Raw genomic sequence first — 25,119 nt, 5'->3', positions numbered from 1 at the left:
GATATTCTCTCCCATTCTGTAGGTTGTCATTTTGTTTTGTTTATGGTTTCCCTTGCTGTGCAAAAGCTTACAAGTTTGACTAAGTCCCATTTGTTTATTTTTGCTTTTATTTCTTTGGCCTTGGGAAACTGACCTAAGAAAACATTGGTACAATTTTATGTCAGAGTTTTGCCTGTGTTCTTTTCTAGAAGTTTTATAATGTCATGTCTTATTGAAGTCTTTAAGCCATTTTGAGTTTATTTTTGTGTCTAGTAAAAGGGAGAAAAAAAATAAAAGGGAGTGTTCTAACTTCAAAAAAAAAAAAAAGATATTCTAACAGTGCAGAGCTTCTCAGAGAGTTAAAATTGTTAGAATAGAACTAGTAGAGGATTTCTTTTTTGAGCTAGTGCCTGTTGCCAAGTTTCCATATCTCTTACCTACTGTGTCCCTGGGAGTGTATTGATTAATATAGTTGGTATATAGAAATGTAAGGAGTAGCTTTAATGTTTGTAACCTTGGACCCTTGAGTTAATACTTTTCTTGTTATAACCCACCACACTTTTGCCCTATAGGCATGCAACTTTATCTAATGCTTTCAGAGGGTGGCGCCTGACTTTAGAATAATCACCTTTAGAGAAAATAAGTTTTCTGATTGACTAACCATTATTCAGAAGAAAGGGTCATAAAATGTTAACAGGCCTCCTGGCCAGAAGATGATGTAAATCACCTAAAGCCTTTGCATATGATAAGTTTTCAGAAAGAAAGCCTGGCTTCGATAAGAGTCAAGGACTGCTGACCTTGCATGACTCCGCACCCCCTCTTATCCTCTATGCACAACTTAAGTTATAAAAGCTACTTTGGAAAATAAAGTTGCGGGCCATGCTCATCAAACTTAGTCTCCCCATGTTGTTCTTTCTTGTTTCCTTTTCTCTCCTTTTCTTCTCTGTTCTTCCTTCAGGATGACTAATTTGGAGCACAGGGGCCCTCTGAGACCATTTATTTGCCCGGGCTTCTAAGACCCACTCGAGAAGGTGCCTAAGGTGGGGCACTTTCCGCGATTTGAGAGGGCGCCTGTGGCCTCCATGGTCAGTGCAATCCTGATGTCCCAGGTTTTATTGGCTTTCTGCGTAAACCAGTTAGTTCAAGCCTCTGTCTCTTTCTCCTTTTATCTATCCTTTCGCCAATGTCATCCTCCCGAGGCAATCCCTGGATCCAACCGGGGCTGGGCACCGGTAGTTATCCCATCTGTACCTAGACGGCAATGAGGAGAAAGGAAGGACAGGCAGAATGTAGTCTCAAAGTTCTATGGCCAAGACTACCCAGGAGCTAGTGCTTTGGCACGTATTCCATATGCAGACTTTTCTAGCTGCAAAATCAGCTAGAACAGTATTAAAATCCTTAGTCAGATTGCCATATGCTTATTTTATAAAATAAAATGATACTGTATTTGGAGCTGCAGAGCGTGTTGTAACTGTAAAGGTATATGTGACAATATCAGGGACAGATTTTTCTAGAATTCTGAGACTAAACTGGGTAGATTCAAGACTTAAATCCAATCTGGGAAAATTACTGTGGCCATATAATTCCTGAGCCACCAAGACTGATTTAGGGGGGAGATTAAATACGTGAACTGTGAACTTCCAGATGTTCAAGCTGGTTTTAGAAAAGGCAGAGGAACCAGAGATCAAATTGCCAACATCCGCTGGATCAGCGAAAAAGCAAGAGAGTTCCAGAAAAACATCTATTTCTGCTTTATTGACTAGGGTAAAGCCTTTGACTGTGTGGATCACAATAAACTGTGGAAAATTCTTCAAGAGATGGGAATACCAGACTACCAGACCTGCCTTTTGAGAAACCTGTATGCAGGTCAGGAAGCAACAGTTAGAGCTCGACAGGGAACAACAGACTGGTCCCAAATAGGAAAGGAGTATGTCAAGGCTGAATATTGTCATCCTGTTTATTTAACTTATATGCAGAGTACATCATGAGAAACGCTGGCTAGAAGAAGCACAAGCTGGAATCAAGATTGCTGGGAGAAATATCAATAACCTCAGATATGCAGATGACACCACCTTTATGGCAGAAAGTGAAGAGGAACTAAAAAGCCTCTTGATGAAAGTGAAAGAGGAGAGTGAAAAAGTTGGCTTAAAGCTCAACATTCAGAAAACGAAGATCATGGCATCTGGTCCCATCACTTCATGGGAAATAGATGCGGAAACAGTGGAAACACTGTCAGACTTTATCTTTTTGGTCTCCAAAATCACTGCAGATGGTGACTGCAGCCTTGAAATTAAAAGACACTTACTCCTTGGAAGAAAAGTTATGACCAACCTAGATAGCATAGTCAAAAGCAGAGACATTACTTTGCCAACAAAGGTCTGTTTAGTCAAGGCTATGGTTTTTCCTGTGGTCATGTATGGATGCGAGAGTTGGACTGTGAAGAAAGCTGAGCACCAAAGAATTGATGCTTTTGAACTGTGGTGTTGGAGAAGACTCTTGAGAGTCCCTTGGACTGCAAGGAGATCCAACCAGTTCATTCTGACAGAGATCAGTCCTGGGTGTTCTTTGGAAGGACCGATGCTAAAACTGAAACTCCAGTACTTTGGCCACCTCATGAGAAGAGTTGTCTCATTGGAAAAGACTCTGATGCTGGGAGGGATTGGGGGCAGGAGGAAAAGGGGATGACAGAGGATGAGATGGCTCAATGGCATCACCGACTTGATGGACGTGAGTTTAAGTGAACTCCAGGAGATGGTGATGGACAGGGAGGCCTGGCATGCTGCTATTCATTGGGTCACAAAGAGTCGGACATGACTGAGTGACTGAACTGAACTGAGGCATATGACCTAAAATAGATAAAATTAATCATTTCTCAGTTACATGGATCCAAGAAAAAAAATTTTTTTTTGCTCTTGCTCTTGTTCTGTTTCTCTGAATCTCTTCTCTTGTTTTCATCAACTTTTTGTTGTTGTCAGTGAGGGTATAAAGATTTGTGTTTCTAGATGAAGACTGTAAGCCACTCAGATATGTTTGGCTCTGGAACGTGATATATACTATTACCAAAGTATCTACAAGTGTTATATGAAAACAGACTATAGTGTGTGAGAGTAATACATATAGCAGCATATAAAAATAGATTTTAAGAGCAAAAATGCCTGTCTATAGGCATGCAGAAATTTGAAGACAATTTCAGCTTTATAGAAGACATAATATTGTTGTATATGTATGTACCTTGTGGCTCAGCTGGTAAAGAATCCACCTGCAATGTGGGAGACCTGGGTTCGATCCCTGGGTTGGGAAGATCCCCTGGAGAAGGGAAAGGCTACCCACTTCAGTATTCTGGCCTGGAGAATTCCATGGACTATACAGTCCATGGGGTCGCAAAGAGTCGGACACGACTGAATGACTTTCACTTTCACTTTATAATATGGCTTCCAATAAATTGAGAAATGGCAGAAATGAAAGAATAGGGAAAGTCAAAATTTTTAGGACACACTTATCCCATTTCAGAGATTAATTAATAGAACCAACACACAAAATCAGTAATGGTGTTGAAGACTTGAAGTGAAGTGAAGTGTTCATCACTCAGTCGTGTCTGACTCTTTGCAACTCCATGGACTGTAACTCATCAGGCTCTTCTGTCCATGGAATTCTCCAGGAAAGAATACTGGTGTGGGTTGCCACTTTTTTCTCCAGGGGAATCTTCCTGACCCAGAGGTCAAACCCATATCTCCTGTATTGTAGGCAAATTCTTTAACATCTGAGCCACCAGAGAAGACTAAAGCTTTGAAGAGGATAATTAGCAAATTGAACAAATAGATATTTAATAGGCTGATAATTGTGATCAAACACTGTAGAAAACATATTTTTTCAGGTTAACAAATTAAAGTCAAGTAGCATATACCAATTTACCATAATATTATGTTAAAAAAAATATTCCCTGGTGGCTCAGATGGTAAAGAATCTGCCTGAAATCCAGGAGACCCAGGTCCAATCCCTGGGCTGAAAAGATCCCCTGGAGAAGGGAATCGCTACCCATTCCACTATTCTTACCTGGAGAATCCCATGGACAAAGGAGCCTGGTAGGCTACAGTCCATGAGATTGAAAAGACTTGGACACAACTGAGCAACTAACACTTTCACTTTTCAATGTTATAAAACAGTGACAAAAAGATAACTGAAGATTCTTATATTTTTATGTTATAATTCTAAATAATCTATACGCCACAAAGAATTTTATTTTGAAAAATAGAAAATATTTTTAAATGACCAATACTGATAATACTATATTTCAGACTTCAAGATGCAGTTAAATCACTAATTTCAGTGAAATTCATATCCTCAGGCCATAAACTAGTAAAGAATTAAAGTAGAAAACAAGCTAAATATCAACCTCTTCAAGTGATCCAAATGCAGAAAAAGTAGAAGAAACCAAAATAAAAGCAAAACAGACTTAGTGAAGTAGAAAACCACTATATAATAAGAGAGTCAAAGCAACCAAAATGTTTGTAAAATTGGTAGTTTATGAAATAGGTAAATCTAGAGTGATTAATCAGGAGAAATGAGATCCATGTTCCAAACTACTAAGAATCCAAAATGTGTCAAGAGAACATTACTCCAATCTGAAAAGAAAAAAAGGTCCAAATAATCTATAAAATCATTCTTTTAAAGACCTATCCCAAGTGAGATCACAAAGATAAAATTAGATTAAAATTAGATTAAAATTAAGATATTGAAGATAAAATTTCAATGAGTTGCAATCCCTTTTGAGAAGATGAGCCACATAAACAAGTTATCTTTTATCTGATTACAGATATTAGAATAACAAAAATTTTAATAAACGTCCTGCATATTGCACAATGGCCAGAATCCCCAATAAACCTTGACATAAGAGAAATTCACACATACTCATATAAAATCTTCCATTGGCCTCCATCATGTATCATAAGAAATAGTAGATGCAGGGCAGGAGATATGCGATAACCTTTGTGGGGCAGACTGACTGAGCTTTTCAAGGTTTGAGGTGCAACAGATTTACCTGGAAAACCTAAGAGTATGCAGGCATTCAACGAAGCCTTGCAATGAGTAAATAAACAAAAACAAAAAGCAAAAAAAGCAGTCTACCATTAGAATAGGTCAAGAGCACAGAGACTGCCCATAAGACAAGTATGCAGGATCTGCTAAAGATTGAGGATGGAACAGGAAAACTATAAGAGTCTTCTGGTGCTTCAGGTCTTCTACTACAAATAGTAGAATTCCACTGGAGGAATGTGAAGCTTGTGATGAACTTGATGTAGCAACAACAAAACTCAGCACAGATGAATTACTACACTGACTAAATGCCCCCCACAATCATCCTAACCAAAATAGAGGTTGTGCTATTTTTCAACTATAAATCTTATTATCTCAATATCTACTTTTTTTTTTTACAATGCTAAGCATATAATAAAAATGGAGTTAAGCAAAAACAAGAAACAAACAAAAACAAAACAAAAAAATCCTAGTTAAAACTATGCATCATAATGAGATAAGACAAAGAACAGAAACAATATCAGAAATAAACCTAATGTGGAACAATCAGGGCCTTTGAAATCACTATTATTATGTTGAAAAATCTACTGGAAAGGTGAATAACACACATGAACACATTAAAATTTTTTAAAGACTGCATGCTATTAATAGAGTTAAATGGAAATCCTATAAAAGTAAAGCACAATATCAGTGACTAAGAATTCTTTTAAAGGAATTAACAGAAAATATGTGAACAAATTGGTGGAAAGAACCAAACAATCTAAGATAGATCAATAGTCATTAACCACATAGAAACACAGAATTAGAGAGAAAAAAATATTCTGAGCCTTCAATAGTTTAGGATATCCCCCAGTACAATGACAAAAGGTTTCTCATGCACATAACTGGAAAAATAAAAATAGAAGAAGTAAAGAAAGAGGCAGGAAAAATACTTGAAGAGAAAATTTCCCAAAATTAATAAAAGAGACAAATGGCCAAAGTTCATAGAACCCCAAACAAAACAAATATAAGATAAATACGGCCTTGCACCCCACAGACTAGTAATAAAAGCCTATTATGAACAGAAAATCTTAGAGACAAGCAGTGAAAAAAGAAACATTGCATACAAAAGAGCAAAAACTAGGCTTGGAAAGAAACATTGCTGGAAATTACATAAGCTAGGAGAAAGTGGAATAACATCTCTTTTAAAGTGTTGAATGAAAAATGTCAACCAGAATAATCTACAGAGTAACAATGCCTTTAAAGTGAATGCAAAAGACTTTTAAACTGTAGCATTTGTATGTACCCTATTGGTGGGAATGTAAATTGATGGAGCCACTATGAAAAACAGTATGAAAGTTCCTCAAAAGACTAAAAATATAACTACCATAGCAAGGGTATGGTATGGGCATGGTACGTGGTATGAATTTATGTAAGCATTACAGTCATTAATGATTATTCTGGGCTCATGAACTAATCACTTCCTAAAGGCCCCACCACCAAAACCAGCACATTGGGCATAAGTTTTTCAACATATGATATTTGGGGAGACATACTGATTTAGATGGTAGTATAAAAGGATATCCAACCAGTCCATTCTGAAGGAGATCAGCCCTGGGATTTCTTTGGAAGGAATGATGCTAAAGCTGAAACTCCAGTACTTTGGCCACCTCATGCGAAGAGTTGACTCATTGGAAAAGACTCTGATGCTGGGAGGGATTGGGGGCAGGAGGAGAAGGGGACGACAGAGGATGAGATGGCTGGATGGCATCACCGACTCGATGGACGTGAGTCTGAGTGAACTCCAGGACTTGGTGATGGACAGAGAGGCCTGGCGTGCTGCGATTCATAGGGTCGCAAAGAGTTGGACACGACTGAGCTACTGAACTGAACTGAACTGATAAAAGTTCTCTAGGGTAGGCAGGGGTCTCCAACTCCCCTCACCCCCTGCTGCAGACTGGTACTGGTCCATGGCCTGCTAGAAACTTGGCTGCACAGCAGGAGGTGAGCTGCAGGGCAAGAAAGGGAAGTTTCATGTGCCACTCCCCATCACTAGTATCGCCACTTGAACTATCCTCTACCTCCACTCCCATTGTCTTCCATAAGACCAGTCCCTGGTTCCAAAACGTATCGGGACCACTCTTCTAGGGAAACCAAAAGATAGCAAAGAGACAAAAACATTAACAGTAAGGAAATTTTATTTCCTGACACAGCAGCTAAAACAAGTGGTAAACACAATCTAACCTCTTGACCGTTAACATAAAACCTCACACTATGGACATATTTACCTCAGGTCCTTCAAAATATTAAACTATGCCAGCTTTCAACAAAAAATTACTAGACATGCTAAAAGGCATAAAAGCAGTCTGAAGCGTCAAATCAAGTATGAGAACCAGACTCAGACAAGGCAGAAATTTACAAATTATCAGACAGCTAAATTTAAAATTACTGTGATTAATATGCTAAGAAATCTAATGGAGAAGAGGAAAACGTGAATGAACAAGTGAGTAATATAGGGAGAGAAATGGAAACTCCCACAATTGTAAGGAGATACAAGAAACTAAAAACATGCTGACAGAATGAAGAATGTCTTTGGTGGGTTCATCAGTAGACTGAACATGATTGGGACGGACTCAGTGAATTTGGAGGTGTGTCAATAGAAACTTTCAAATTGGAAAGCACATCATATTTAACTACAGAAAATCAAAGGCAAAGAGAAAATCTTGAAATAAGCCAAAGAGATTTTATTTTACTCATAGAAGCACTAGGGTAAGAATTATATCAGACGTCTCCTTTGAAAGCATACAAGCAAGAAGAGAATGCAGTGAAATAATCAAAATCATGAAAGAAATAGCAACACCAAATTAGAATTCTGTGTCTACTGAAATTATTCTTCTGAGTGAAGGAGAAATAAGTACTTCCTTAACAAGCAAAAATTGAGGGAATCTCTCACCAGGAACCCTGATTTGTAAGAAATGTTTAAAGTTCTTCATAGGAGGAAAATAATATATCAGAAATTTGGATCTACATAAAGACTGGAAGAGCACTGAAGGAGGAATAAATGGCAAGAAAATAAAAATATATTTCTCTTAATCTAAGTTGATCTAACATACAACAATTTACTAAAACAATAATAGCACCAACGTATTTGAAGATTGAAGAGTATGTATGAGTGAAATGAATTATAGCAATGATACAAAAGACCAGAGAGAAGAGTTAGGAATATTTTGTTATTTTAAGGTGCTTGTGCTATTGGTGATGTGGTATAGTGTTATTTGACACTGTTATTTAACATGGATTGGTTAGAAATGTATATTGCAATCTCTAGGGCAAACAGTTTAAAAAAAATTTTTTTAAAGGTATAATTGCTATGCTAAGAAAGACTGCAAGGACATGCTAAGAAAGGATAGAAAATGGAATCATATAAAATGCATAATTAAAACCAAAAGTTAGAAAAGGAGTGAAAGATTAAAAAAAAAAGATATATTTATGTCATATACGGTATATATAGATGATGGTAGATAACATCAGTTTAGTTCAGTTCAGTCCCTCAGTCATGTCCGAGTCTCTGCAACACCGTGGACTGCAGCACGCCAGGCTTCCCTGTCCACCACAAACTCCTGGAGCTTGTTCAAACTCATGTACATCGAGTGGGTGATGCCATCTAACCATCTTAACCTTCTCCTCCTTCCCTCAATCTTTTCCAGCATCAGGGTCTTTTCCAATTAGTCAGTTCTTCACATCAGGTGGCCAAAGTATTGGAGTTTCAGCTTCAGCATCAGTCCTTCCAATGAATATTCAGGACTGATTTCCTTTCAGATTGACTGGTTTGATCTCCTTGCAGTCCAAGGGATTCTCCAGAGTCTTCTCTAACACCACAGTTCAAAAACATCAATTCTTTGGCACTCAGCTTTCTTCAGAGTCCAATTCTCACATCCATACATGACTCATGGAAAAGCCAAAGCTTACTCTAGACAAAAGTTTTGTTGGCAAAGTAATATTTCTGCTTTTTAATGTGCTGTCTAGGTTGATCACAGCATTTCTTCCAAAGAGCAAGCCTCTTTTAATTTCATGGCTTCAGTCACCATCTGCAGTGATTTTGGAGCTCCTCCAAAAATAGTCTGTCACTGTTTGCATTGTTTCCCCATCTATTTGCCAGAAGTGATTGGACTGCATGCCATGATCTTAGTTTTCAGAATGTTGAGTTTTAAGCCAACTATTTCACTGTCTTCTTTCACTTTCATCAAGAGGCTCTTTAATTCCTCTTCACTTTCTCTCATAATGGTGGTGTCATCTGCATATCTGAGGTTATTGATATGTCTCCCAGCAATTTCATTCCAGCTTGTGTTTCACCCAGCACAGCATTTTGCATGATGTACTCTGCATACAAGTTAAAGAAGCAGGGTTACAATACACAGCCTTGATGTACTCCTTTCCAGATTTGCAACCAGTCTGGTGTGCCATGTCCAGTTCTAACTGCTGCTTCCTGACCTGCAAACATATTTCTCAAGTGCAGGTCAGGTGGCCTGGTATTTCCATCTCTTGAAGAATTTCCCACAGTTTGTGGTGATTCATACAGTCAAAGGCTTTAGCATAGTCAATAAAGCAGAAGTAGATGTTTTTCTGGAACTCTATTGCTTTTTTGATGATCCAATGGATGTTGGCAATTTGATCTCCAGTTCCTCTGCCTTTTCTAAAACCAGCTTGAATATCTGGAAGTTCACAGTTCATGTAGTATTGAAGCCTGGCTTGGAGAGTTTTGAGCATTACTTTGCTAGCATGTGAGATGAGTGCAATTGTGTGGTAGTTTGAGCATTCTATGACATTGCCTTTCTTTGGGATTAGAATGAAAACTGACCTTTTCAGTCCTGTGGCCACTGCTGAGTTATCCAAATTTGCTGGTATATTGAGTGCGGCACTTTCACAGCATCATATTTTAGGATTTGAAATTGCTCTACTCGAATTCCATCACCTCCACTAGCTTTGTTTGTAGTGATGCTTCCTAAGGCCCACTTGATTTCAGACTTCATGATGTCTTGCTCTAGGTGAGTGATCACTAGTTATCTGTGTCATGAAGATCTTTTTTTGCGTAGTTCTTCTGTGTATTCTTATCACCTTTTCTTAATATCTTCAGCTTCTGTTAAGTCCATGCGATTTCTGTCCTTTATTCTGCCTATCTTTGCTTGAAATATACCCTTAGTAGCTCTAATTTTCTTGAAGAGATATCTCAGTTCAGTTCAGTGTAGTCGCTCAGTCATGTCCGACTCTTTGTGACCCCATGAATCCCAGCACGCCAGGCCTCCCTGTCCATCACCAACTCCCGGAGTTCACTCAGACTCACGTCCATCGAGTCAGTGATGCCATCCAGCCATCTCATCCTCTGTCATCCCCTTCTCCTCCTGCCCCCAATCCCTCCCAGCATCAGAGTCATTTCCAAAGAGTCAACTCTTCGCCTGAGGTGGCCAAAGTACTGGAGTTTCAGCCTCAGCATCATTCCTTCTAATGAACACCCAGGACTGGTCTCCCTTAGAATGGACTGGTTGGATCTCCTTGCAGTCCAAGGGACTCTCAAGAGTCTTCTCCAACACCACAGTTCAAAAGCATCAATTCTTCAGCCCTCAGCTTTCTTCACAGTCCAACTCTTGCATCCTTACATGACCACTGGAAAAACCATAGCCTTGACTAAACAGACCTTTGTTGGCAAAGTAATGTCTCTGTTCTTCAGTATGCTATCTAGGTTGGTCATAACTTTTCTTCCAAGGAGTAAGCGTCTTTTAATTTCAAGGCTGCAGTCACCATCTGTAGTGATTTTGTAGCCCAAAAAGATAAAGTCTGACATTGTTTCCACTGTTTTCCCATCAATTTCCCATGAAGTGATGGGACCAGATGCCATGATCTTCGTTTTCTGAATGTTGAGCTTTAAGCCAACTTTCCCACTCTCCTCTTTCTTAAGAGGCTTTTTGGTCCTCTTCACTTTCTGCCATAAGGGTGGTGTCATCTGCATATCTGAGGTGATTGATATTTCTCCTTGCAACCTTGATTCTCAGCTTGTGCTTCTTCCAGCCCAGCACTTCTCATGATGTACTCTGCATGTAAGTTAAATAAACAGGGTGACAATACACAGCCTTGATGTACTCCTTTTCCTATTTGGAACCAGTCTGTTGTTCCATGTCCAGTTCTAACTGTTGCTTGCTGACCTGCATACAGGTTTCTCAAGAGGCAAGTCAGGGGTCTGGTAAGCCCATCTCTTTCAGAATTTTCCACAGTTTATTGTGATCCACACAGTCAAAGGCTTTGGCATAGTCAATAAAGCAGAAATAGATGTTTTTCTGGAACTCTCTTCCTTTTTCCATGATCCAGTGGATGTTGCAATTTGATCTCTGGTCCCTCTGCCTTTTCTAAAACCAGCTTGAACATCTGGAAGTGCACTGTTCACGTATTGCTGAAGCCTGGCTTGGAGAATTTTGAGCATTACTTTACTAGTGTATGAGATGAGTGCAATTGTGCAGTAGTTTGAGCATTCTTTGGCATTGCTTTTCTTTGGGATTGGAATGAAAACTGACCTTTTCCAGTCCTGTGGCCACTGCTGAGTTTTCCAAATATGCTGGCATATTGACTGCAACACTTTCACAGCATCATCTTCCAGGATTTGAAATAGCTCAACTGGAATTCCATCACCTCCACTAGCTTTGTTTCTAGTGATGCTTTCTAAGGCCCACTTGACTTCACATTCCAGGATGTTTGGCTTTAGGTGAGTGAACACACCATCATGATTATCTGGGTCATGAAGCTCTTTTTTGTACAGTTCTTCTGTGTATTCTTGCCACCTCTTCTTAATATTGCTGCTTCTGTTTGGTCCATTCTATTTCTGTCCTTTATCGAGCCCATCTTTGCATGAAATGTTCCCTTGGTATCTCTAATTTTCTTGAAGAGATCTCTAGCCTTTCCCATTCTGTTGTTTTTGTCTACTTCTTTGCACTGATCGCTAAGGAAGGCTTTCTTATTTCTCCTTGCTATTCTTTGGAACTCTGCATTCAGATGCTTTAGCTTTCCTTTTTTCCTTTGCTTTTCACTTCTGTTCTTTTCACAGTTTTTTGTAAGGCCTCCCCAGACAGCCATTTTGCTTTTTTGCATTTTTTTTTTCCCATGGGGATGGTCCTGATCCCTGTCTTCTGTACAATGTCACGAACCTCTGTCCATTGTTCATCAGGCACTCTGTCTATCAGATCTAGTCCCTTAAATCTATTTCTCACTTCCACTGTATAATCATAAGGAATTTGATTTAGGTCATGCCTGAATGGTCTAGTGGTTTTTCCTACTTTCTTCAATTTAAGTCTGAATTTGGCAATAAGGTGTTCATGATCTGAGCCACAGTCAGCTCCCGGTCTTGTTTTCCTGACTGTATAGAGTTTCTCCACCTTTGGCTGCAAAGAATATAATCAATCTGATTTCGGTGTTGACCATCTGGTGATGTCCATGTGTAGAGTCTTCTCTTGTGTTGTTGGAAGAGAGTGTTTGCTATGACCAGTGCGTTCTCTTGGCAAAACTCTATTAGCCTTTGCCCTGCTTCATTCCGTATTCCAAGGCCAAATTTACCTTTTACCCCAGGTATTTCTTGACTTATTACTTTTACATTCCAGTCGCCTATAATGAAAAGGACATCTTTTTGGGGTGTTAGTTCTAAAAGGTCTTGGAGGTCTTCATAGAACTGTTCAACTTCAGCTTCTTTAGTGTTACTGGTTGGGGCATATACTTGGATTACTGTCATATTGAATGGTTTGCCTTCGAAATGAACAGAGATCATTCTGTTGTTTTTGAGATTGCATCCAAGTACTGCATTTCGGACTCTTTTGGTGACCATGATGGCTACTCCATTTCTTCTAAGGGATTCCTGCCCACAGTAGTAGATATAATTGTCATCGGAGTTAAATTCACCCATTCCAGTCCGTTTTAGTTCACCGATTCCTAGAATATTGACCTTCACTCTTGCCTTCTATTTGACCACTTCCAATTTGCCTTGATTCATGGACCTGACATTCCAGGTTCCTATGCAATATTGCTCTTTACAGCATCGGACCTTGCTTCTATCACCAGTCACATCCACAACTAGGTATTGTTTTTGCTTTGGCTCCCTCCCTTCATTCTTTCTGGAGTTATTTCTCCACTTATCTCCAGTAGCTTATTGGGCACCTACTGATCTAGGGAGATCCTCTTTCGGTATCCTATCATCTTGCCTTTTCATACTGTTCATAGGGTTCTCAAAGCAAGAATACTGAAGTGGTTTGCCATTCCCTTCTCCAGTGGACCACATTCTGTCAGACCTCTCCACCATGACCCCCCATCTTGGATGGCCCCATATGGCATGGCTTAGTTTCACTGAGTTAGACTATGCTGTGGTCCATGTGATTGGACTGACTACTTTCTGTGTATATGGTTTCAGTGTGTCTGCCCTCTGATGCCCTCTTGCAACACCTATCATCTTACTTGGGTTTCTCTTACCTTGGACATGGGGTATCTGTTCACGGCTACTCCAACAAAGCACAGCTGCTGCTCCTTACCTTGGACGAGGGGTATGTCCTCACGGCCACCCTCCTGACCTTGGACTTGGAGTAGCTCCTCTTGGCCATCCTGCGACCACGCAGCCACCACTCCTTGGAAGTAGGGTTGCTCTTCTCAGCCACCACCCCTGACCTCGGGCATGGGGAGCTTCTCTCGGCCACCTTCCCTGACCTTGGGCTAGGGGTAGCTCCTCTTGGCCATGCTTCTGCACGGTCCTTCTCAAAGCAAAAAGCACCATGTTCAGATGAGTTCAATGGTGGATTCTACCCAACATTTAAAGAAGAAATCATGTGAATTTTACATGATCACCTTTAGAAAATAGAAGCAGAGAAATATTACTGGCTCATTCTGTCAGATCAACATTACGTTAACACCAAAGCTATGCAAAGGCATTACAAGAAAATCACACAAACATTTCTCAGGAATAAAGATGCCAAAACTCTCAACAAAATATTAGCAAATTGAATACAGTAATGTCTACAAAGAATAATACATATAATACAACAAGTGGGATTTGTACGTGAAATATAAGGCATTATGTACAAAACAACAGAGGAAAAGTTAAAAAGAATATTGAGATCATGGTAAAGAAAAAAATTTAAAAATCACATTGTATGTGATGTACATGATAATACTATTGGGTTATTATCATTATTTCTAACATAGTGTGTATCTCCAGAAATCTACCTAGAAGAATCAATTGACACTAACATGGATGGAAATGGCTCACATTATGAGACTATAGTTTCCCACGTGGAAGGGAGACAACTCTCATTTCTAGATTCCAGTGGGGAGGCATATGATTTATTTTCTGCCAAGCAGGTACACTTCTGTGAGATTGAGATGAAGACATGAAGTGAAGTGAAGTCACTCAGTTGTACCCAACTCTTTGTCACCCCATGGACTGTAGACTTCCAGGCTCCTCCATCTATAGGATTTTCCAGGCAAGAATACTGGAGTGAGTTGCCCTATCCTGGATCCCATGGACTATACATTCCATGGAATTCTCCAGGCCATAATACTGGAGTGGGTAGATATTCCCTTCTCCAAGGGACCTTCCCAACCTAGGGATTGAACCCAGGTGTCCTGCATTGCAGGCGAATTCTTTACCAGCTGAGCCACTAGGGAAGCCCAAGATGGAGACATAGCAACCCTCAATGCAACTTTTCATGGGGGGTTTATTTACTTCAGATGTAAAGGTGGAAGCATCCAATACTTAGAGCTGACATTGGTAGAGCATCTGACTTGTGATCTGGAGATCACTATACCAGGTGGTAATGGATGTGCTGTTTTCTCTGGTAATGGATGAGATGCCTTCCCATGTGGTTGATATTATTCTTGGTGAAAGATCAGTAGAGTTTGACTCCCTTACCATCTTGGAGAATCTGTCTGCTACCTACCAGGCTTAAAAGTCATTTTCCGATCGCTTCTCGGCCTTTTGGCTAAGATCAAGTGTAGTATCTGTTCTTATCAGTTTAATATCTGATACGTCCTCTATCCGAGGACAAAAAAATAAAATAAAATAAAAGTCATTTTCCTTTTAAGTTACTGAGAAGATACTGTTTTTTGCAGTGAGAACCTTAAGTGATACATGTCCTAAGACAATTGTGGTAGGTTAATAAAGTTATGACCAACCTAGATAGCATATTCAAAAACAGAGACATTACTTTGACAACAAAGGTCCGTCTAGTCAAGGCTATGGTTTTTCCTGTGGTCATGTATGGATGTGAGAGTTGGACTGTGAAGGAGGCTGAGCACCAAAGAATTGATGCTTTTGAACTGTGGTGTTGAAGAAGACTCTTGAGAGTCCCTTGGACTGCAAGGAGATCCAACCAGTCCATTCTAAAGGAGATCAGCCATGGGATTTCTTTGGAAGGAATGATGCTAAAGCTGAAACTCCAGTACTTTGGCCACCTCATGTGCAGAATTGACTCATTGGAAAAGACTCTGATGCTGGGAGGGATTGGAGGCAGGAGGAGAAGAGGATGACAGAGGATGAGATGGCTGGATGGCATCACTGACTCGATGGACGTGAGTCTGAGTGAACTCCGGGAGTTGGTGATGGACAGGGAGGCCTGACGTGCTGCGGTTCATGGGGTCACAAAGAGTCGGACATGACTGAGCGATTGAACTGAACTGAACTGAATATTTTTTGTATTAATGAATTATTTTTATTTTTATTGTTTTTTGTCCTTCCATACTAGCTAGATATTTGCCTTGAGTGGCTCCCAGGCTGTGATGTCACAGCAAACAGGAAGAAAGAAAAATGGAGTTAGGTAAGGTTTTGAAGAATTATAGTTATGATTCTCAGAGGAATAGAAAGGAATTTTGAGCTAAATTTTCCTTTTTGTGATTGTAGAAGTTATTCTTGGAACTGTGGGTGAGGGGAACTAAGAAAAGAAGAGTAAAATAGAGAGACATTGTGTGGCCTAGAAATGGGGCAGTAATTATCTAGAGGGATTCTCTAGACAAAGAAGGTTGAACATCCACTCATATATCCATTTCACACAGGTGCAAGTAATGCCCCTACCAGTGTTCAGGAATCCCTTCAGTGACCACGGCAATGCAGCCTCCACCCAATGGAGAATTAAACACTGTCTGCACCCTGAAGTTAAATGTTCCAGGTCTCCCTTATTGGAAGCCGCCATGTGACCTAGAGACCACTTGGCAGGAGTGATGCTTAACTGTGCTTCGTGACTTTGTACACTCCTGTCAGACTTTTCCTGTGTATACAACACTCCAACTCCATCCCAGTACCAAAGTAAATCCTTGAGTAAGACCTTGGAGCTGAGACTATCTAGAGGGGTGGTTTATGTGTGGGGAAACAGTCTACACTGAATAGAACACCTCTGATATCCCCAAATTCGATGTAAGTGTATCCCAATTACACAATTAAAATTCTCTCTAGAATCAATATGCATGATTTCAAACATAGGTTCTACTGAGGTATCATATTAGTCATTTATACTATATTTAATCATGAATTGAATTCTTCTGTAGGTTAAACACTGCCTTCACATTTTATTTCATCTTTGCAAACTTTAAGTCTCAATGAAAATGCATCTTATGACTTCAACATTAGTGGCAATTGTTTGACATCTTGAAGTTGCTCATTTAACTTGTTCTTAACAGATAGAAGCTGGTTAGGAAATTATGGTCCTTAGGTTTTTAGAGAATATTACATGGTGGTGGTTTCTTCTGAAGGGCTACAATCTCTTCCTGAAGTTTCATGCTTTCCTTTTGGAATCCCTCACGGAGAAGTCGTCCCTGTTCCTAAAAGGGAAAGTGGAGACTGAATACAACTTAAAACATTTCCCACATTTGCTAAATATATCTATATTAATCCCTCATGGGTTGTGAAACTTCTTTTTGAAATCTCTTCTTCCTTTAATTTCATTACATCCCTCTTTCTTGAGTCTACTATCAAACTTTTTCTGGGATTTATTTAGCTTCAGAAATATTCTTCTCTTGTGGTTTCTAAAATATTAGTGACCCCTAGAATTAATTTTTTACCTCCTTCAACGTGAAACAACAGTCTTTAAAGAAAAACTGTCCTGTTCTATCTCAGCTGTATATCACATGAACTCCCAAATATATATCTAAGAAGGCAAGGAAGATGAAGGGACACCATAGGAAGGATACTACAAAATTCAGAATCACAGGAGGTGTTTGATCAGGGAATTTAGTACAAGTCTCCAAATTTTTGTAGCAGAGATAACAGAAATAAGTTCAGGAGGTAAAGCCTACACTGGTCCATGCTCTATTACAGGGTAGACATCCCGACTCAGCATAGAGTTGGAGAACAGCCCAGAGATCAGGAAGAAACTAGCAGCCTGGGTATGTGGTTCATTGTATGATATGGAATCTCCTGGTGGCTCAGATGGTAGAGAATCTGCCTGAAATGCAGGAGACCTGGGTCGGGAAGATCCCCTGGAGAAGGAAACGGCAACCCACTCCAGTATTCTTGTCTGGAAAATCCCATGGACAGAGGAGTCTGGTAGGCTAGAGTCCATGGGGTCCAAAAGGGGTCGGGCACCACTTAGCGACTAAACAACAAGATAGACTTCAATAACCAGAGATGGTTAGGGGTAGAAGCAGTAAGGAAATGAAGTGTCTACTAGTGCTTGGGCTAGAACAGTCCTTAAACTGATATAATGCTCTAACTTCTAAGAGCTTTTGATTCAGCACAGTGGAAGATAGAATGGAGATGCTACAATTGAATACCTGAAGTTTAAGGGCTAGAACCCTCTCTTGGTCTGCTGCTAACTGGGCCCTCTCCTTTTCCATCTTCTCAGTCAGTTGCTTCACATGTTCCTGATAACTCGCTTCTTTTTCTTGCATCATCTGTTCACTCTTCTTTTGCATTTCCTCTAACATTTTGTTTGCAGCTTCTGCAGCTTCAGACTTCATACGTTCCACTTAAGAAGAAAAATAAGCAGAGAAATATGAGAATCTTAATTTTTTTATAGCTTTATTTCTGCTTTCACCCTTTTTACTTGTTTGCTTATCTCATGAAGAAAGCCTCTTGTGTTCATTTTTGCACTGAACAATCAGAATCTGACTGCCAATGCAGGAGATGTGAGTTTGATCCCTTGGTGGAGATCCCCTGGAGGAGGGCATGGCAACCCACTCCAGTGTTCTTGCCTGGAGAATCGCATGGGCAGAGGAGCCTGGCAGGCTACAGTCCACGGGGTTGCAAGAGAGTTGGACACAAATTAGTGACTAAACAACAAGAATAAATCAGAAGACAGATGAATATAAATATTGGATAAGTAAAGAATCCTTTAAAAATATGAAATATACTTGCTATTTTTTTTGCACTATAGTAATATTTCAGGTGGATCGATGTGGCTAACATTAACATTTCTGGGGCTTTCTAACTATCTACAGTGTTTTCACAGAGAAGGCAATGGCACCCCACTCCAGTCCTCTTGCCTGGAAAATCCTGAGGACGGAGGAGCCTGGTAGGCTACAGTCCATGGGGTCACAAAGAGTCGGACACTGAGAGACTTCACTTTCACTTTTCACTTTCTTGCATTGGAGAAGGAAATGGCAACCCACTCCAGTGTTCTTTCCTGGAGAATCCCAGGGACAGGGGAGCCTGGTGGGCTGCCATATATGGGGTGACACAGAGTTGGACACGACTGGAGCAACTTAGCAGCAGCAGAGTGTTTTCAGCTGTTCTCACCTTCAATCTCTTTCTCCTTTTCTGTCAGCAACTGATCAGTCTGTAGAAGTGCATCAGCCACACCCTCTTTGGAATCCAAATATTTCCTCAGTGTCTCTTCTGTCTATTGATGCAGACCAAGTTAAAATTAGGAAATAGAGACTATGGGTTAAAGGAAAACCTAGCAATACATATTTCAATTCAATTTCATTTTACCCATCTTAGAATTTATTAATGAATACTATTTCAAACTGGCTTAAAACCCAACTCTAGATCCACCCTCAAATTTGCTTCATTCTCAGTCACCCCAATGTTAGAAATGTAATCAGTAAAGCTGATCTTCTAATTGTATGGATTACAAAACTTATGGCTGTTCTTTACATCAGCTAATGGTATTTGCTTTGGATTCAAAATAAAACCAGCAAGAGCCCATCAGTTGCAACCTATTTCTCCCAAACACACCAGTCCAAGATAGTATCTCTTCTTGCCTGGACCATGGTATTAGCATCATAATTGGTCTCCCTACTTCCTTCTACTCTTGCTCCCCTACAGTCTGATTTCCTGAGAGCAGCTAGCATCGTATCACTTTAAGAAGGATTACTTCACTCTGGTGCACCAAATCCTCTGCTGATTTTCCAGCTCTTTTCAAGTAAAACTGAAACTGCTCTCAGGGCCCTCCAGGATACTACCTAGTTAGCCTCTGGCCTTGAACATCTCTCTGACCTCACCTCCTGCCATCTCTTTCTTTGCTCATTGCCCTCTTGCCACATTTGTTGGACATAAACCAATTCATCCTTCTGGGGTTTTCTGTTGTTTGAAATTATCTTCTTCTAGATGATTGCTTGGCTTACTTCCTGACTTCCTTGAAGACTGTTGAAACAGCATCTCACCAGAGAGGCCCTCTCTAAAATCCTACATATAAAATAGGACCATGTTCCCTTCCTCCCCTAGGCCTGTACCCTACTTTATTTTTCTTCAGGGCGATTTTTATCTCTGCAAAAGCAGCTTCTAGAGTCACCCTAATATTTTTCTCCCCTTTGTTCTTAGTAATAGAACCCATTTTTTTTCCAATCAGGGCACATCATAGGCCATGATAACACACTGAATTTTTTTAGTCAACCTCTCTGATAGCTGGAGGTGGCCATATGATTAAAATTTGGCTAATACCACTTATGCAAAAGCCTTAAAGAGAGTTGATCCAGAGACCTTTTACTCTTCTGTTTTCCCCCTTTCTTCCCATCTGTAATATGGAAGGAATGGGTGAAACTCCAACAGCCATCTTACACCATGAATTGACCTTGAAGATGGAGGCTGGGTGCTAAGGTGCTTGAGCAGAACAGAAGGGAGTCTGGGAGCAGCATGATTGTGGAATTGTCATAGCAGCCTGGACCCCTCTGCCTTACTTCTTGTATATAAGAGAGAAAGAAACTTCTGTGTTAAGACACTCTTGCTTTTTTTTAAATAATATGTGCCCAAACTTAATTCTAACTGATATAACCTGAGTATACTGGCACAGAAGCATACTTATGAGCCCAGAGTTTCCTATTAGTGTTTCCATTTTAGCTGTACCACTTATTACCTGTACATCTTAGGTGAGTTATTTTACTTCCATCAGTTTTCTTATTTATAAAATGAGGACATTGATACTTCATAGTGCTTTTGTGAGGATTGAATGAGTTAAACCCATTTGTTTCCTAACACAAAATAAGGTCTATATGTGAACTGTTATTATTATTAGATTTTTTGTAAGCTATACTTTGTTGATTGCTGATGAATACTTTGAAAGAACTTGCTTGTTTTTAAACTGCACTAATCCCAGCTTACTCCTTGGAAGAAAAGTTATGACCAACATAGATAGCATATTGAAAAGCAGAGACATTACTTTGCCAACAAAGCTCTGTCTAGTCAAGGCTACGGTTTTTCTAGTAGTCAAGTATGGATGTGAGAATTGGACTGTGAAGAAAGCTGAGCGCCGAAGAATTGATGCTATTGAACTGTGGTGTTGGAGAAGACTCTTGAGAGTCCCTTGGACTGCAAGGAGATCCAACCAGTCCATTCTAAAGGAGATCAGCCCTGGGTGTTCTTTGGAGGGAATAATGCTAAAGCTGAAACTCCAGTACTTTGGCCACCTCATGCGAAGAGTTGACTCATTGGAAAAGATCCTGATGCTGGGACGGATTGGAGGCAGGAGGAGAAGGGGATGACAGCAGATGAGATGGCTGGATGGTCTCACAGACTCGACGGACGTGAGTCGGAGTGAACTCCAGGAGTTGGTGATGGACAGGGAGGCCTGGTGTGCTGTGATTCATGGGGTCGAAAAGAGTAGGACATGACTGAGTGACTGAACTTAACTGAATCCCAGTTATTGGAGAAGGCAATGGTACCCCACTCCAGTACTCTTGCCTGGAAAATCCCATGGACAGAGGAGCCTGGTAGGCTGCAGTCCATGGGGTGGCGAAGAGTCGGACACAACTGAGAGACCTCACTTTCACTTTTCACTTTCATGCACTGGATAAGGAAATGGCAACCCACTCCAGTGTTCTTGCCTGGAGAATCCCAGGGACGGGGGAGCCTGGTGGGTTGCTGTCTATGGGGTCACACAGAGTCGGACACGACTGAAGCAACTTAGCAGCAGCAGCAGCAATCCCAGTTATAGACATATTGTTAGGCCTGAGTAGAGAATTGTTGGATGATAGAATGACTAAACTATTGAATAAATTCTGCAAGAGTTTTTGAGGGCTCCCATCTGTGCCTCCAAGAAGCACCACCATGGGATGAATCAGCTCTTCACCTCATGGTAGTCTGTCCTACTGAGTAAACCAGTGAATAGTCTTGAAAGCCACAGGCACCATTTACCCATTGCATTTTTGTTGTTCCCACTGTAGTTTGAAAGAGTCACTTCAGCGAGGCCCCAGAAAAGGTGATCAGTTTGTACTTTACCTGTACCCCCTTTCTGGGGACCTGGTGGTACTTATTCTTCAGCTCATTCATCTTCTTAATAAATAAATAATAACCTCCTGGTTTAGAAAATTTTCCCTGCTTCACATCTTCATATAGAGGATGAAAAATGTCCTGAATTAAAGCCATGCAGTAATCTGAGGATGCTTTCATGTTTTGTTTACAAAAGTCATCTCGCTTTGCTTCTAACTTGTCCTGTGAGGTGAAAAATAGCACAAATGGCACCGTAAGCAATGATGAGAACGTGAACCAATGTGGATTACTGGGAAATGCTTCTCCTGCAGAGAATGTGGCACATAAATATAACACAGCCCTCACCATGTTGGGAGATTCTAGACAACTCTTCAATAGAATGCTGGTTTAAAAAATGCATCTACTTCTCCTTGTGTTTATCTGAAGCTTTTTTTGCTATGGTTTTTTAGCTTCAGAGAATGATTCTCAAAGCATAAACACTGCTCATTTGAAAGTTCTCTTTTTAAGTTCCTAATAGTTTACCACACAATTGTGCAGTATGATAGGCCTGCAGGAAGTTCCTGGTTCTGCCAATTTGTGACTTAGTGGCACTCAATCTTCATGAAATGAGATGTCTTTGTTGGTAAAACACAGGAAATTGTATCTATCTCATAGATTCCCTGTCAGGATTATATGCAGTGGTATAAAGTGTTAAGCCCAGTGACTTCTTTATAAGTGCTCAAAGGGTCAATGATTAGTGGTATGTTCTTTAAAATAATAGTACTTTGGCATATTTTCTCAATAAAAGGCTAAAGAAGGTAATGGAGATTGTACTGCAGTTAATGTCTGTATGGAGAAAGCCTACAGAGCAGCACTTTTTACCTACATTCAATTATAGAAGAGAATTTGCATGTTTCTTTGGTCTAGAAAGACATCCAAAGCCTGCTGACCTTCACTATTTAGTTTCATCAGAACCTGTGAAAGCAGGAAGGTATGATTTGTAAAATTCTGCCCTACAAGTCAGGGAAGGAATTGTCATCTGTCAAATGATAATTTGTCATACAACAATCCTTCCTCAATTTGGAAGAACTCAGACTTGAGTCCTCAAATAGCATGCTAATGATTGATTTCTCCTTCTTGTCTTTCTGAATATTTATTGTTGCTTTACATTAAACACAAAAAGTTTTTAGGGTTTTCACAAAGAAGCGAATCCTTCTATGTTATTAGCAGGGAATATGAAAGCACTGTGTCTTTGACTAACTCTAAATTAAAAAATAAATTAAAATAATCTTACATAAATACAGTGTTACAGTTTACTTGTTTGATTAAAATATGACATCTATAGGGTAGAGATTAATAGATGAGGATATTTTTAATAACCATAGTTGGTCATGGTACCATAGTCTCCAGGACTAAGGCTAAGAATAGTCTGTTCTTTTAGTAAAGAGTGCAAATGAGTACATATAACTGAGGGCTGCTATCCTTGGGTCTGGGAGGACTACTTATAGCAAGAAAGGCTTATTCACATTGTTGTATGGAAGAAACCAATACAATATTGTAAAGCAATTATCTTCCAATTAAAAACAAAAAAGAGAAAGGCCCAGATTTTTCTTCCTCTCATTAACCAGAATAGCAAACATACCCCTAATTTTTTCTGAAACACTTGGTCCACATCCTTGAAAGAGTTCTTCATGAAGACTTCAATGGCCTCTTTCTCAGTGGCCCTGTGCAGGTCCAGCAGTTCCTGGAGGGTTTCCGTGGGCAACTTCAGCTTCTGGCCCATCTGCTGGTCATAGTGGGCAATGGCCTTTTGCACTGCAGCCAAGTTCTCGATCTCGGCCAAGGCCAGGACTGCACTCTCCAAGCAGGGCAGATCCCCACTGTTGATGGAATTGACATAGGTCAGCACCAGGCTCTCTAGTCCTATGAAAGGGAATTTAAAAAAACAGTGACTAAGAGTTGGTGAGACAGAGGAACAAGCTGTGTTAGTTTAGTCCTGAGCATGCAAATTTAATCATTCTGAGTCAACTGATAGTGCACTTTTTATGCTTTTCCAGTGTTACAAACAGTAGTTTTAAGAATTTTTAAGAAGAATTGTGATGGGATATTTTGCTACCCTCTAGGTTCAGAATAGTTCAAAGCTTCCCTTTCCTCCTTCTTCCTTCACCTAAATGGAAGCTATTGGAATGAATGGGTTAGAGTAAGGATATTTTGCAGACAAGATGGTAAGTCTTAATCTTTTCTTAGCCTTCCTGAATCTCCCTTCTTTTTTTAATGAATTCCTCTTCCTTTCTCAATTCTAAGTAATATAAAGGTCAAGGAGACATTTTAATGTACACAAGCACATGTGTGTGTAAATGTAAGTGTACATGTGATGCATCTCACTAGTTCTGTTTCTGGCCTAAATAAGGGAGTTTTCCTAGATATTCTTTCATCAGAATTCCATGCAGTGTGATCAATTCATCCAAGTTTTCCAGGGAATTCTGGTTTTAACACTGAAAGTCTTACATACCAGGAAATCGCAGCCTTGGGAAAACTGGAGTGGTTTGTGGCCCTACAACTACTAGTTCTTTACTACAATAAGCTATCACCTCAAACTGGTCAGAATGCCATTGTTCAAAGGTCTACAAATAGCAAATGCTGGAGAGGGTGTGAAGAAAAGGTGGCCCTCATACACTGTTGGTGGGAATATAAATTGATGCAGTCACTATGGAGAACATTATGGAGGTTCCCTAAAAAATGAAAAATAGAGTCCTCTTATGACCCTGAAATCCTAATCTTGGGCATATATACAGAGAAAACTATTATATGAAAAGATGTGTGCACACCAATGTTAATAGCAGCACTATTTATAGTAGTCAGAACATGCATGCATGCTCAGTCACTTTAGTCATGTCTGACTCTGCGACCCTATGGATTGTAACCCACAAGACCCCTCTGTCCATGGGATTCTCCAGACATGAATACTGGTGTGGGTTGCTGTACCCTCCTCCAGGGGAATCTTCCTGACCCAGGGATCAAACCTAGGTCTCCCGCATTGCAGGTGGATTCTTTACCACTGAGCCACCAGGGAAGCCCCAGTCAGGACATAGAAGCAACCAAATGTCCATCAACAATGAATGGATAAAGAAGATATGGTACATATATATAATGGAATATTACCCAGCCATAAAAATGAAATAATGTGCTTTGCAGCAATATAAATGGGCCTAGAGATTATCACACTAAATGAAATAATCAAACAGTGAAAGACAGATATCATATGATATCACTTATATGCATGTGTGCTAAGTCACTTCAGTCATGTCTGACTTTTTGTGACCCTATGGACTGGACCCTGCCAGAGTCCTCTGTCCATGGGATTCTCTAGGCAAGAATACTGGTGTGGGTTGCCATTTCCTCCACCAGGGGATCTTCCCAACCCAAGTGGTTGAACTCAAGTCTCTTATTGTCACCTGCATTGGCAGGAAGGAAAATCAATACTAAATAATCCA

General features: G+C 40.1%; 2 protein-coding genes and 1 pseudogene across 10 annotated transcripts in view; 1 reads left to right on the top strand and 2 right to left on the bottom strand.

The window, feature by feature from the left end:
- Nucleotides 1–25,119, bottom strand: part of LOC133244311 (guanylate-binding protein 4-like) — a 187,139-nt gene that overhangs the window by 41,978 nt on the left and 120,042 nt on the right. For 2 of the 7 annotated variants that reach the window (XM_061411317.1, XM_061411318.1), the window contains exon 1: nt 7,071–7,097. The exons of 3 other annotated variants lie outside the window; for them this stretch is intronic. In XM_061411317.1, coding sequence (XP_061267301.1) covers nt 7,071–7,082 — 12 coding nt within the window. In that variant the 5' untranslated portion in view covers nt 7,083–7,097. Of the gene's footprint in view, nt 1–7,070; nt 7,148–25,119 lie in introns of those variants that run through there. 2 more of the 7 variants (XM_061411322.1, XM_061411321.1) reach the window with 2 other exon arrangements.
- On the top strand, nt 14,971–15,130 carry LOC133245488 (U2 spliceosomal RNA; annotated as a pseudogene).
- LOC133244312 (guanylate-binding protein 2-like) overlaps nt 16,550–25,119 on the bottom strand; it is a 128,611-nt gene continuing 120,041 nt past the window's right edge. For all 3 annotated transcript variants that reach the window (XM_061411327.1, XM_061411325.1, XM_061411324.1), the window contains exons 7-11: nt 23,268–23,548; nt 21,656–21,868; nt 18,737–18,839; nt 17,773–17,966; nt 16,550–16,821 (exon numbers count right to left, since the gene is read on the bottom strand). In XM_061411327.1, the coding sequence (XP_061267311.1) occupies nt 16,717–16,821; nt 17,773–17,966; nt 18,737–18,839; nt 21,656–21,868; nt 23,268–23,548 (896 nt within the window). In that variant the 3' untranslated portion in view covers nt 16,550–16,716. The remainder of the gene's footprint in view (nt 16,822–17,772; nt 17,967–18,736; nt 18,840–21,655; nt 21,869–23,267; nt 23,549–25,119) is intronic.

This window comes from Bos javanicus, chromosome 3 (genome assembly GCF_032452875.1).
Source record: "Bos javanicus breed banteng chromosome 3, ARS-OSU_banteng_1.0, whole genome shotgun sequence".
Classification (NCBI taxonomy): domain Eukaryota; kingdom Metazoa; phylum Chordata; class Mammalia; order Artiodactyla; family Bovidae; genus Bos; species Bos javanicus.
This window is presented reverse-complemented; position numbering and strand designations above follow the sequence as displayed.